This window comes from Colletotrichum truncatum (assembly GCF_014235925.2).
Source record: "Colletotrichum truncatum strain CMES1059 chromosome Unknown Contig_0001, whole genome shotgun sequence".
NCBI classification, from domain to species: domain Eukaryota; kingdom Fungi; phylum Ascomycota; class Sordariomycetes; order Glomerellales; family Glomerellaceae; genus Colletotrichum; species Colletotrichum truncatum.
In genome coordinates, this window is record NW_027222398.1 from 8,885,243 (window position 1) to 8,897,760 (window position 12,518).

Here is a 12,518-nt window from a genome sequence, read left to right on the forward strand (position 1 = left end):
ATACTCAAGTTTCATCTATTTCTGAACTACTATCACTTCCTGACAGTGATGTATAAAGTTCATCTATACTAATCCCGCGGCTACGGAACTGTTCTTTTACCCATTCAATACCTCCATTTTGTTTTGGTAGTAAGTGAAGTTCTGGTTGAATCCTAGCCTCAATATATTCTTCAAGACGTTGCCGTAGGAAGTTATATGCTTCAATACGTGGATATTGTGTACCGCAGAAGTTTGTAACTGGTGGAAAGGTTTGTATAGGCTCCATAATACCTTTACAAACTTGAAAGACTTCGTGCGGAAGGAATTGATCCAAATTAAGTTCTTCACTTCCAAGTAAGTTTTGAAGTTTTTGAATCTTTACGTGATCGATTGGCTGAGCAAAGTCTTGTGCGGTTTGATGATCTGGATGATGATAAAGTTTCCATGGTTGACCAGAAACAACATGTGGGCGACTTTTTTGTGAGCGAATGCGATGGTTATTCCAGAGTTGAACAAAAGAGGTAAAGTCTTTACGGATAAGTGGCATAAAGATAAATAATAAGGCAACACGGTCAGAAAGCGATTGGTTATAAAATAAACCTAACGCTTGTAATCGATAGAAATATGCCTAATACTATTAGTAAGTAAATAGATATAAAGGTAAATAATACGTACTCTCCAAGTTGCAGACTGTGCTTGACAAAGTTGGTTCCACCAGCTTTCAATCTTAACATTATGGATACTTTTACTAAAGATCCAACAGTCACGGAACTGAATAGGAACGTCTTGGCCTGGCTGTAAAGGGGCCTTCTTTGTACGGTCCTGTGATAGATACCAATGACTACCAGCAGTTAAGATAGTTTCTGTACCACGGTCTGAACGAATAGTTTGTGGCATAATACCCCGTGATAGAAGTGTAGATAGATATTGGGCTAATACAGAACGGGCCGTATGTGCAGAAAACCCAACGTAAAACCACACAATATAACGGGAGTATGCATCGATGCTAGCATATATCTCAAACCCAAACGGAAGTAGTTTATCATATGCATCGAGTGACCATATAAAGTTTGGACCTGGCGTAGTCCAACCTTTCCGCCGGTATCGGATCTCTTTCAGTCGGTTTGCAACTTCCTCGGGAAAAACTGTACGATATGCTTCATATAAGACCGAGCGGCTAATAATATGGCCACGTTGGCGCATATATGTAAAGAGGAATTCTCGGCCAAAGTCTCGTGTAACGCGTGCTTCATCACTTGTTGTAGAGGCAAGGAAGTTTACAGCTTGGTGAAATGCTGCTTGAAGCTGCTCGGGGGTTTGACGGCGCCATAGTTTGTGGCATTTTCGAATATCTTCTAAGCCACGTTGTGAGACTGTGAAGCCTTCCGTCCGTAAGCATAAAAGAATATCTAAATCGGATAGCCTATGATCAAAGAAGAGCTGGAAGATACGTTGTAGTAAGGCGCTGGAAAATTCTGTACGGACTTCGCGGCGGAGGTTTAAGCTTTGTAGGAAACGTTTAAATGTTGACGGAGAGACCTGAATTTGGAATGATTCGGAAAGATATGTAATTATATTAGAATAAGTCCAGCCATTCTGGAACTTTTCAGTAATAATAGATTGAAAAGGGGTAAGGTCGATACGTGGCCGGCCATGTTACGGCCAGCTATCTGACAGTAGGGTTCTGCTAACAGAAGGTGCAGTAAGAGACTAACACTGGTTCGTAGAGGTCGTTCTGGTAGATCGTAGGGTTAGGGTAAGGTGATCAGTCTTACACTATGGTAACGAGGTTCTTAGTATTCACAATACTGAGAGGTAAGCTGAAAGTCATTCGAGGATGAATCACAAGTTGATTGCTGAAGAACTATCTAGAGGGCTTGAGCAGGTACTCAAGTCCTGGTCTATATAGGAGTCTATCTACACGTATTGTCTGTAGTCGTTGGAGATCATATTGATCGAACATGATCCGTTGGCCCCCAACTCTTCTTGGATCATTCTGACCTAGAATGATTCATCACGTGACTTGTTCCGTTCTATAGTTCTTCCGTTCCGAGAGGTTACCTTTTGTTCCCGTGGCCCTGCATACAAAGTCCTGTCATAACCGCCCAACCGAGTGGGTCCTGTTAGGTGTATCTAACGGGTCGTAACAGGCCAGCCATGGTGAGGTGCTGCAATAGTCCATACGGAGATTCACGAGGGAGAACGGGAAAATACAGATGTTGGCAAAGAAATACGAATTGGGTATCTTAAAAAAAACCTAAAAACGCAAGGGTACGGACAGTCCCACGCTTCTGTACAGGGGTGCCAAACCCTGTACAGAAGTGCCCGACCCGCAAACCAAAGTTACCAACCGTAAACGCCTGTATCCATCCTCCCATTCCTGTAAGTATACCTATTGTTTCTGTACGCCGGATTCCCGATTCCATACGCCTTGGTAGGCATCTGTGGCATTGTGTAAATGCATGTTCACGTCATCTCCAGTTGTTGTACGGTCGTGTAGGATTTTGTAAGGTCCTGCTTAGTCGTGACAAAGCTCGATCTCGATGTTTTCGTTCTCATCTGTACATAACTGTAGTTAGCAAAGATGTACAGACGGCACCAGACATGTACGATAACGTACCGTACTTAACATCAGCGAGCTTGTCTGCGACAGAAACTAACGCATTTCTAATGAGTCGTATGTGCTTGGGCTTAACGCCACGGACCGCGTTGAGAAAGTCATACTCCGCACGGGAGACGCACAACTTCTTACTGCTCGGGGCGGAAGTGTAAATCTCTGCGGCAGGTCGCTTCGAGGGGGACGGGGCTGTATAGAATAGATCAGATTCATGTTTAGTTGTGTACAGGTTGGGACGAAACTTACCGAAGCTGCAGTTGGAGGCGCCGGAATTGTATGTACAGTTGGCGCAGCTAGCATAGCCGTCCAGAACAACACAGGTGTTGTACGGACCATTGCCCTTGATGCAGTTCTTGCACTGGTCCTTACCCTCGCGCGCATTTCCGTACACGTGCATAAGGAAAGAGTTGGCATTCTGCGCACGCTTGTACTCAAGCGCTTTTTTCTGACGTCTTCCGTTCTTGACCGCAGAGCGAACATCGATCAAGTTACGGGCCTATACAATATGTAAGCAAAAGAGTAAGGTACGTACGGGGGTGTAAGGAGACTATACCTCCGCTTCCTCATTGTCCAGAATGTTATTAATGAGAGTGTTGCTGGCATGAGGAATACCATCTGTAACAAGTTAGTACAATATTGTAGGGGAATTACAGAAGTGTACATACGGGTGAGGTAGTAGCCGGTTCCGAGAGCATGAGTGTACATAGAGGGTAGCTCGGCGGGCAACTCCGTAGGAATCTTTATGTCTCCGATCTTATCCGGCATAAGCTTAGTAGCTAGCTCTATATCCTAATGTTACGGCCAGCTAACTGACAGTGGGTTTGTGTTAACAGTAAGCCAGGGATTGAGAGTAGTAACAGTCGTTCCGTGGTCCTGGTCGAATAGATCGTAGATCTTCAAAGGTCTTGGTGATCAGTCAAGGCCTCAACAAGAGTCGTAGAGTAGTCGTCACTTAGGTATAGCTGAAAGTACCGGTTAGGGTAATCACAAAGTTGATTGCTGAAGAGCTATGGAAGTCTGTCCTCGAGCCCGGCTCGAGTCCATCCTATATACAAGTCCTGAACGGTCCTCCTTATCTTGGCTATGTTGGATATTTGACATATCCAACATATCCGGGGATCGGTTGGATATTTGACATATCCAACATATCCGGGGATCGGTTGGATATCTGACATATCCAACATATGATTGATTGATTGATTTATTCCTACTCGGTTATGGAGCCGCTCTTATGTCAGCAGCTATGCCCGGATAGCGGGGTCCGGCAGACAGCCGAAGCGTTCGAATGTTAATCCGAGCCGCCCCACTTCGCCAATGCGAAAACATTGACCAGCTGTCCCCAAATTCCTGCTTTGCACTTTAACCTCTATCTACATTTGGCGGCCACCTAATGTTGATCGCGGTTTCCTACTAATGTGACCTCTATGATAGGATCTGTCGAGTCCTAATGCCTCGTTCTGTGGTTCTGCGTACCTACAGTCTCCCCCCAATGTTCAGCTTTGTCTGGGTTGTGACTCGATCCTGAATTGCCCAAGGATCTCGGTTTGTTCCATGAATCTGATGGCTTTCGCGGCTGCTTTGCGTTCGTTCAATACGACCCGGAGGTTATGTCGTCCTGGGATGGCTCCTAGTTCCTGGCGTCGGAGTTGTCGAAACCTACGGCACCGCAACAGGACGTGCGATACCGTTTGTCGTCCTTCCCGGCATTGGCAGTTGGCGTCCGTGGCGTCCGGAACTCTTCGGTTGAAGAGGAAGTCCCTGAGTCCGATCTTTTCCGTGCGCATCTGCACGAGGATTGAGCTCTGTCGTTTGCTTAGCCCACTATGGAGCTGTAACACTTTCTTTGTTGGTTTCGGCGTGTGACGATGGGTGGTTCTACCTCGTGTCTCTCTCGACCACTCGGCTTGCCACGTTTTATTTGCCTCCCTATGCGTCCATGTCTTAAGCGTTGACCGGAGTGCGTATAGCTCCTTTGGTGTGTCTGCCTTAGTGCCCGTCTGGCCGTTCTGCCGCCAGCCTGTGGCTTCTTTGGCTGCTATGTCAGCGTCTTCATTGCCCTGGATTCCCGTAAAATAACATATCCAACATATCCAGCCCGGGTTGTCCCTACCCCGCGTTATCCCCGAGGCCACGTGACTTGTCCATAGTTCTTCCGTTCCGAGGATCCCTGGTTACACCTGTCGGCTGGGTTACATATGCCCTGCGTTAGCCGCCGGGATCCAGGCGGGGTCGTGTTGGCGACCATGTCCAACGGGTCGTAACATCAGGTCTCCTCTCCAAGGGTCTTGTCCTCAAGACCAGCTTAAGTAGGTCGTCTGCCCTCAGGTGGGAGGGCGCCCAACTTGCTTCCTTTAATGATGCTCACATCATGTCAGGTCGCGTCAAAAAACGAAAGGTCGTACGAGCCTTCGATTCTCGTGCGGAAAAGACAAAGCAGCGCGATTCCCTCTTGAGTCTTATCTTGGGCAATCGTACCGTCATGCCTGTTTGTTCCTCCTGTGAGGTAAAGGGTTTTTCGTCGTGCGAAGCTTCTCTTTCTGATTCCTCTCGATGCGCCGAATGCGTTCGTGGCGGCAAGTCCTACTGCGACCTTCAGGGTCTCAGTGCCCAACAACTTCGTCGGATTGGTGATCAGCATCAGAAGCTTGAGGATGCTTTGGAGAAGGCAGAAGAGGAGCGTCGTGCTCTGGACGCCAAAGTAGAGCGTCTTCGAAAGCAGAAAAAGATGTGGTTTGAAAAGATGATGCGCGCGGTGCGCCGTGGTATCGACAGTGTGGAGGAGTTAGAGCGTGTTGAGAGAGAGGAGGCAGAGGCAGAGCAGCGTCGGGTAGAACCGGTTCGTCCTTCGGCTGATTCGCCTCGTCTGCCGGTGGAGTTCACAGCGGATTGGGATACCCTGTACCCGGATGTCGCTTTGTCGCCATCCTTGTTGGCTGAGTTTGGTTTGTTGGATTCAGGGTCGGTTGTTGAGAGGCGGAGTACTCCTGAAGCGTCTCCTGGGGGTGTTGGAGGCCCTTAGTGGGTTCCTTTAGGCGGCTCTGGGGTTCCTAAACGAATGAGAGGGTGTTTATCCCGTGGCTTGTTTGATCGTGGTGGACGGATGATGGGTTGTGGTTGTCGTAGTCGAAATTGACTTTTTGGCGTTTGTTTTTCGATTCGTACTGGTGCTTGTCTTTGTTGTTCTTGTTCTTGCTGTCTCTAGTAACGTCCGAGTTCTTCCTGTGCGTTTTCGAGGCTCTGAGGTGGTTCCCATGTGTTGTCTTCGTGTCCGTATCCTTTCCACTTGACAAGGTAGCGGATACTTTTTTGTTCTTCGATGTGATCGATTATCCGTTCGACTTCGTATTCTTGTTCGGGATCTACTTCGATATAGTCCGTAGTGTACGATCCCTTTGGTGCTGATTCGAGAAGTGAAATGTGAAAGACTGGATAACACTTCATGCTGTCGGGTAGTGCGAGTTTAAAGTTGACGTTAGATACCTTCTTCGTAATTTCAAAGGGTCCAAGTTTCTTAAAGTCCAACTTATCGCTTGGTCGTTTTGTTTTGATGTTGCGGCGGAGAAGGTATACACTATCCCCCTCCTTTAGAGTTGGTCCCTCAACTCTTGATTTGTTGGCGTATTTGCGCATGCGTTCGCGCACAAATTCGAGGTCTCTGGGGAGTTCCTGCTGGATCTCCTTAAGTCTGTTGATGTCTGCTACAGCTTTCAGAGCTGCTGGGCCTTGTCGAGGTTGTCCGTAGGCTGTTGGGTTGAATCCATAGTTCAGATAGAATGGTGATTCTTTTGTACTTTCTCCTACTGCGCTATTGTAGGCGAACTGGGCCATAGGTAGCAGTTGAACCCAGTTGTCTTGCTGATAGTTGACGTAGCAGCGTAGGTAGGTTTCTATGATCTGATTGATTCGTTCTGTCTGGCCATCGGTTTGCGGATGGAAAGCGGTGGACATCTTGTGGTCAGATCCTAGCTGCGAGATCAGGGATCTCCAAAACTTGGAAGTGAACAGCTTGTCTCTGTCGGATACGATTTCCTTCGGCATTCCGTGTTGGCTTACGATCACCTGCAGAAACTTGTAGGCGAGGTCTTCTGCAGTGCTAGACTCTATGTACGGGATGAAGTACGAATACTTTGTGAGTCTGTCGACGATGACGAGGACACTGTCGTAGTGGACGTTGGTCATCGGTTCACGGGACTTAGGTAACTTAGTGACGAAGTCCAGCGAGATGGATTCCCATGCGGTTTGCGGCACTGGGAGCAGCTGTATCTTTCCATAAGGCTGATGTCGGCTGGGTTTGCTTTTCGCACAAACCTCACAGTCCTTAATCGCTAAAGATACTTCTTGTCGTGTAGCCGTTTTGTCGTAGTGTTGGCAGATGCGTTTCCATGTCTTAGTTACGCCTTGGTGACCGTGTGCGGGTGCGGAGTGTATCTCCCTAATGGCTTCAGGAGACATCCTTCCAGGCGTGCTGGTACTGTCTCTTCTGGCCATCATTAAGAGTCTGGCTGCTGGCACAAGGTCTCCGTTTTTGTCTGTTTTGAGGATAACTCGGGTTTCCTTAGGTACCTGGACCTCGTGGTCCGGTCGTCGGCTGAGGGCGTCGGCCCTGCCGTTCTCCTTGCCCTTCCGGTAGATGATTCTGAAATTGAATTCTGACAAGAATTCGGACCATCGAATTTGTCGTTTGTTGAGATCTTTCGATGTGGTGAAGTGTGCGAGGTTCTTGTGGTCGGTGTATACTTTGACCTCGTACTTGGTCCCTGAGAGTTGCGGTCTCCATTCTTTGAATGCCTCGATAATTGCCATAAGTTCCTTGTCGTGTATCTGGTAGTTGAGTTCTGGGCCGTGTAACTTGCGTGAGAAGAAGGCGCAAGGGTGTAGTCGTCCTTCGTCGTCTCGTTGGCCTAGTTGTCCTCCTATAGCGTAGTCTGAGGAGTCGGTCTCGACTTCGAATGGTTTCTCGGGGTTTGGTATAACAAGTATTGGTTCCGATGTGACTTGTCGTTTGATCTCGTTAAAAGCTTGGTCTTGTTCCTTTTCCCATTGCCATGGGATATCTTTCTTCGAAAGTCTCGTGAGGGGGTCGTTTTTGTCTGAGTATCCTTCTAGGAATCGTCGGTAATAGTTCACGTATCCGATGAAGGATTGCACATCCTTGACGTTTTGTGGTGTTGGCCAGTCTCGTACTGCTGCGACTTTGTCTTTAGACATCTTGAGGATTCCAGGGGCTATCGTAAAGCCTAGGAATTCGACTTCTTGGGTGTGGAATTTGCTTTTTTCTGGTTCCACTAGGAGTTTGGCGTCTTGTAGTTTCCGTAGCACTTGATGTACGTGCTTTTTATGGTCTTCCAGAGTCTTGGAGAAGATTAGGATGTCGTCGAGATAAACTACGACGAACATATCGAGGTATTCTCGTAAGACGTGGTTGATCATCGTCTGGAATGTCGCGGGTGCGTTGGTAAGTCCGAAGGGCATCACAAGGTACTCGTAATGTCCTCGGCGTGTTCGAAACGCTGTCTTCCATTCTTCACCTGATTTCATCCGGATCAGGTTATAGGCTCCTTTTAGGTCGAGTGCTGTAAACCACTGGGCTCCGTGCAGTAGATCTCGTAATTCGGAGATGAGCGGTAGTGGGTAGCAGTTCTTGATCGTAATGTCGTTGAGTTTCCGGTAGTCGACGCAGAGTCGTAGTTTGCCGTTCTTTTTGGTACGAACAGGATTGGGTATCCTGCTGGTGATGTGGAGGGTCTGATGTATCCCTTCTGTAGATTTTCTTCGAGGTAAGCGTCGAGTGCTTCCATTTCTTTCTGGTTGAGTCCGTAGATTGCTTCTAGCTTTGGCTCCTTCCCTTCCTTAAGGGGTATCTCGTGGTCGTAGTTGCTGTGTTCCGGGAGTCCGGTCTCGAGTTCTTCGGCGAATAGCTTCTGGTATTGCCGGTATTCTTCTGGGATAGACAGAAGTCGGTCTTCCTTGCCGATGTCTGTTGCTGATAACGTCCTGGCGTTTGCATCCTTGATCCGTAGGTATGCTAGAAATCTCTTCGCTTCAGGAGTCTTGAGAGGTTCGTTTAAGGCACCGTTCCGTGGTTGCTTCTCAGTGACTGAATCCTGGTCCCAATGGAGTTGGCCTGTTCTCCAATCTATCCGTGGGTTACTGTCGTATAACCATGGTCTTCCAAGGATGACATCGTACTTGTCTCCTATCTCCGTAATATCGAAGTTCAGTCGCTTATTCCGGCCATGGATCTGCAAAGGGAGTTGCGCTGTCTCCATAGCAATGCGTCCTCCGCCGTACTAGACTTATTCTCCTTCAACGGTGCTAAGTTCGTAGCAGTCTTCGGCTGCTTTTCTTTTCCAGGTTATCTTTCTTTCATTCACCGTTCTTGGTGATATGAAGTTTCCTTGGGCTCCGCTGTCGATCATGGCGGTAGCTGTTCTTCCGTTGAGCTGTATTTGGACTTGTACATGCTCGTGTCGTTGTGTCGTGGGCGTCGTTGCGCTACATAGGGACCTTGTCTGGACTGCCTGTCGTTGTCCCTTGTCTTCGGTAGGCGAGTCTAGTTTTTTGACTGCTCGTCCGTTCCTTGTTCGTCGTTTTCTTGCTGTTTCTTCCATGCTTCGTCTTTCTTGATATAGTGGACTCGGCGCTGGTCTTGGTAGCAGTGATACCACTGTATTTGTTCGTCAGAGTCCTCTCCAGAGCTGGTGTCGTCGACTGAAGCGACTTCAAAGGCGACTTCCAGTTGGGCATGTTGGCGGGCAACATCGCGAGGTGTTTCCGAGTCGTTGGGGGTGTTCTTGGTCGTTTCTGATTCGACCTGTTCTTCCAGTTCTTGGTTGATCTGGCGGATCCGTGCGGGATCTCCTTGTGCATGTTGTCGTCGTTCGATGTGTGCGTCCAGCGCACCGAGTTGTCGTTGCCACATAGGGTTTTGTGAGTCCTGTTGAATCCGCTGCAGGTGGGCTTGTCGTCCTGCGTAGAGGAGGCTCAGCCTTCGCTGATTGTCTTGTTCTAATTCCTCGTTGTCGTTCATACTGTCGAGCCGTTCGATTGTCTTGCGCTCGATTTTGCTGTTGCTTCTATATCCCGCAGCGAGGGTCCGTTTAGGTACGTTGGTAGTGTCGTAACCAGATCGTTCTTAAGGTTTCTGGGGGTACCATCCTGCGTGTTCCTTACTGCTAGAGTGGATATGGCAGTTGTCATCGAAGCAGGTGGTCCAATTAAGTTGTTCATGAGGGATCGTCTTCGTGGCGATACTCGCTTGTCGTTTCTCTGGTACCGGTTGGAAGCGTTCCTTCTTGGGTGACCTGCATTCGTATGCTAGGTGTCTAATCTTCTAGCAGTTATAGCACTGTCTATCTTTCTTCTAACTGTCGTTCTTTTTGTCGTTTCTCTGTGTAGCACTAAGGTCCATTGGTCCACTGTAGTGACTATAGGCAGTACTTTGTCGGGGGTTGTTCTAGTTGTTGCGGGGTCTATTATCGTTTCGCTAGTTGTTGAACTGGTGCTGAGGCTGCCACTGGTACTTGCGTCCTGAGTTAGGGTTTTGTCGTTTTTCGCCTCTTTCCTTTCGTCGTTCGAAAAGCCGGTTGTCGATTTTGATGGCGAGTTCGGCGTACTGGAGAAAGTCGTCAGGTCGATCAATCTTGATGATCTCGTCCTTGACTTCGTCTTTTAGTCCTTGATAGAACATGAAGATCTTGGTTTCCTCGGTGAGGTCGAGTTGAACGCTAAGTTGTCGGAAATTGGCGGAATAGTCTTTGGCGGACTTAGTCTGCTTAAGTTATGCCAGATCTCGTTCGGCTTGTCGCTTTTCGTCGGGGTCTTGGAAGAGTGACCTGAGCGCGTCCTCGAATCCTTTAAAATTGGCGTAGATGTCGCGGGTCTCGGTAGTGCACTCGTCGAGGGTCTCGCATTTTAGGTACTCTTCCTAGATTGGTTCAAACCACTTGAGGGCCTTTCCTCGGAGGTAGGTGGCTGCGTGTACTACTTTTTCGGTCTCGTTGGTGAAATCTCCGTGGTGAAAGTTCTGGTAGTTTTTGACCTGAATCAGGAATCCTTTGAGGGTCCCGGGGGTTCCGTCGTAGGTGACAGGCGTACTGAGCTTAAGCTTTTGTCGTCCTCCGTGGACGGGCGTGGTGACGATGTTGGCGGCGGCCCGGAGGGTGGTGATTTCCCCCTGGAGTTCCTGGATCTTCCGGAGGTTGGCGTCCCCCTTGATGTCTTCTTCCAGCTTCTTGTAGGCCTGTCCAGCGTGCTGGAGTTGCTCGTTGAGGTTTTCTATTGCTTGTCGGTTTTCGTTGACGATTTTCTGTATGTCTTTTGTCTCGGCTTCTTGTTTCTGGATTATGCGTCGGAGCTTATCGTAGCTTTCCTTGGTGAAAGAGCTATCTCCATCGGAGTCGTACTTGAGGTCCGGCATGTCGAAGTCCTCAGTGTTGGCGGGCTCCTGCGCGAGGCTCTGAGGCTGGTTGCGCGAAGAGGATGAGGATCCTGGAGTGGGTGATTTGGCAGAAGCGCGAGAAGACATCTTGTCTATACTGTTTAGTAGTTCTTAAAAGGTGACTTACTGAACAGGAGCAATCAAAGTGTTACGGCCAGCTAACTGACAGTGGGTTTGTGTTAACAGTAAGCCAGGGATTGAGAGTAGTAACAGTCGTTCCGTGGTCCTGGTCGAATAGATCGTAGATCTTCAAAGGTCTTGGTGATCAGTCAAGGCCTCAACAAGAGTCGTAGAGTAGTCGTCACTTAGGTATAGCTGAAAGTACCGGTTAGGGTAATTACAAAGTTGATTGCTGAAGAACTAGGAAAGGTAGGACTCGAGAGGACTCGAGTCCCAACTATATACAAGTCTGGTTCCATGCTGAACACTTCCTGATCCTGGGGGACCGACACCCAGGACGTCGGTCCATCGCCATGGACCGCCCTTGGCACCGTCGGTCCTGTCCCAGGACCGCTTATCGTCCGTCGGTCCTGCTTATCGTCACGTGACCTGTATCCTAGTTCTTCCGTTCCGTGGGGGTTGTTACGACGTAACGGCTGACGGCCGTCCCTATAACCGCTGAGCCCCTGCGGGGTCGTCGTCAGTGGTCTGTTAACTGTCGGGTCGTAACAGCCATAATATATAGTAATATAAAGTAATATCGAGTATCGTTCGGGATTGTAAGGATGTTATAGGATGTTATAAGATATTATAAAGCTTTGCTAGAAAACTATATATAATATAACGGGGGCGACGCCTAGCGCCCGGGGATATATAAATCTATATAAAAGCTAATAGTTAGTAAATAATTATAAGTTATAGAAATATATAAAAGCTTAAAAAATTAGAAAAAAAATCAAAAATAAAGAAGATAAAAGAAAATAGAAGTATAACAAAGGATAAAAACTAAATCTCTATAAAACAGTATAGAAAGCGTTATAAATTTCTATATAGTAGGGGTTATATACCTAAACTCTGCTTAGCGTAGGGAAAAGGAAGAAGTTCTAAGCCTTACTAAATTCCTATTTATTTATCGATTTGCGCGCATAGACTATGCACCTAATCAACCGGAACCGGAAGATCTAACCTCCGACGGATTATTGTAGAGCCTCGTAGGGGGCTGTGGTTCTATGTAGTAAACCCTTATTTCCTAAAAGGGCAAATACCCACCTAGAAATGTACAAAAACAAAAATCGTTTTACGCGAGATTACATATGTTTACGCTTATGGGGTGTTCCTATCACTACCTTGAATTTTGACCCAGTGCGCCCTGCGGACTGCCGTAGGCTCTCCCTATATTTGCAGCAGGAGAAGTCGGAGACTTATTGCGGAATAGCCTAGACACAGCCCTGTTGACAATCATGCAACAGCCTGCAGTTTGTCGGCATCGGTGGGCAGCCAAATGCTAAGCTGCTCAAAATCCACATATTCACACTTATATAT

At 47.9% G+C, this 12,518-nt stretch overlaps 4 protein-coding genes across 4 annotated transcripts; 1 reads left to right on the top strand and 3 right to left on the bottom strand.

Annotated features, from left to right (window-relative positions):
• Window positions 1–4: 4 nt before the first annotated feature.
• CTRU02_202452 (uncharacterized protein) lies at window positions 5–2,138 on the bottom strand (the record flags this gene model as incomplete). The annotated part of the gene is made up of 3 exons (XM_070204042.1): window positions 5–607; window positions 655–1,631; window positions 2,132–2,138. The coding sequence occupies 3 exons, from the start codon at window positions 2,136–2,138 to the stop codon at window positions 5–7; spliced, it is 1,587 nt and encodes a 528-aa protein (XP_070062624.1).
• A 359-nt stretch (window positions 2,139–2,497) lies between these two features.
• Window positions 2,498–3,361, bottom strand: CTRU02_202454 (uncharacterized protein; the record flags this gene model as incomplete). The annotated part of the gene is made up of 5 exons (XM_036719867.1): window positions 2,498–2,538; window positions 2,600–2,785; window positions 2,843–3,092; window positions 3,150–3,211; window positions 3,262–3,361. The coding sequence occupies 5 exons, from the start codon at window positions 3,359–3,361 to the stop codon at window positions 2,498–2,500; spliced, it is 639 nt and encodes a 212-aa protein (XP_036588569.1).
• Window positions 3,362–4,964: 1,603 nt separating this feature from the next.
• On the top strand, window positions 4,965–5,615 carry CTRU02_202455 (uncharacterized protein; the record flags this gene model as incomplete). Its single annotated transcript, XM_036719868.1, has 1 exon — window positions 4,965–5,615. The coding sequence occupies one exon, from the start codon at window positions 4,965–4,967 to the stop codon at window positions 5,613–5,615; it is 651 nt and encodes a 216-aa protein (XP_036588570.1).
• Window positions 5,616–10,523: 4,908 nt separating this feature from the next.
• CTRU02_202456 (reverse transcriptase domain protein) lies at window positions 10,524–11,123 on the bottom strand (the record flags this gene model as incomplete). Its single annotated transcript, XM_036719870.1, has 1 exon — window positions 10,524–11,123. One exon carries the CDS (start codon window positions 11,121–11,123, stop codon window positions 10,524–10,526), a length of 600 nt encoding a protein of 199 aa, XP_036588572.1.
• Between the last annotated feature and the right edge of the window lie 1,395 nt (window positions 11,124–12,518).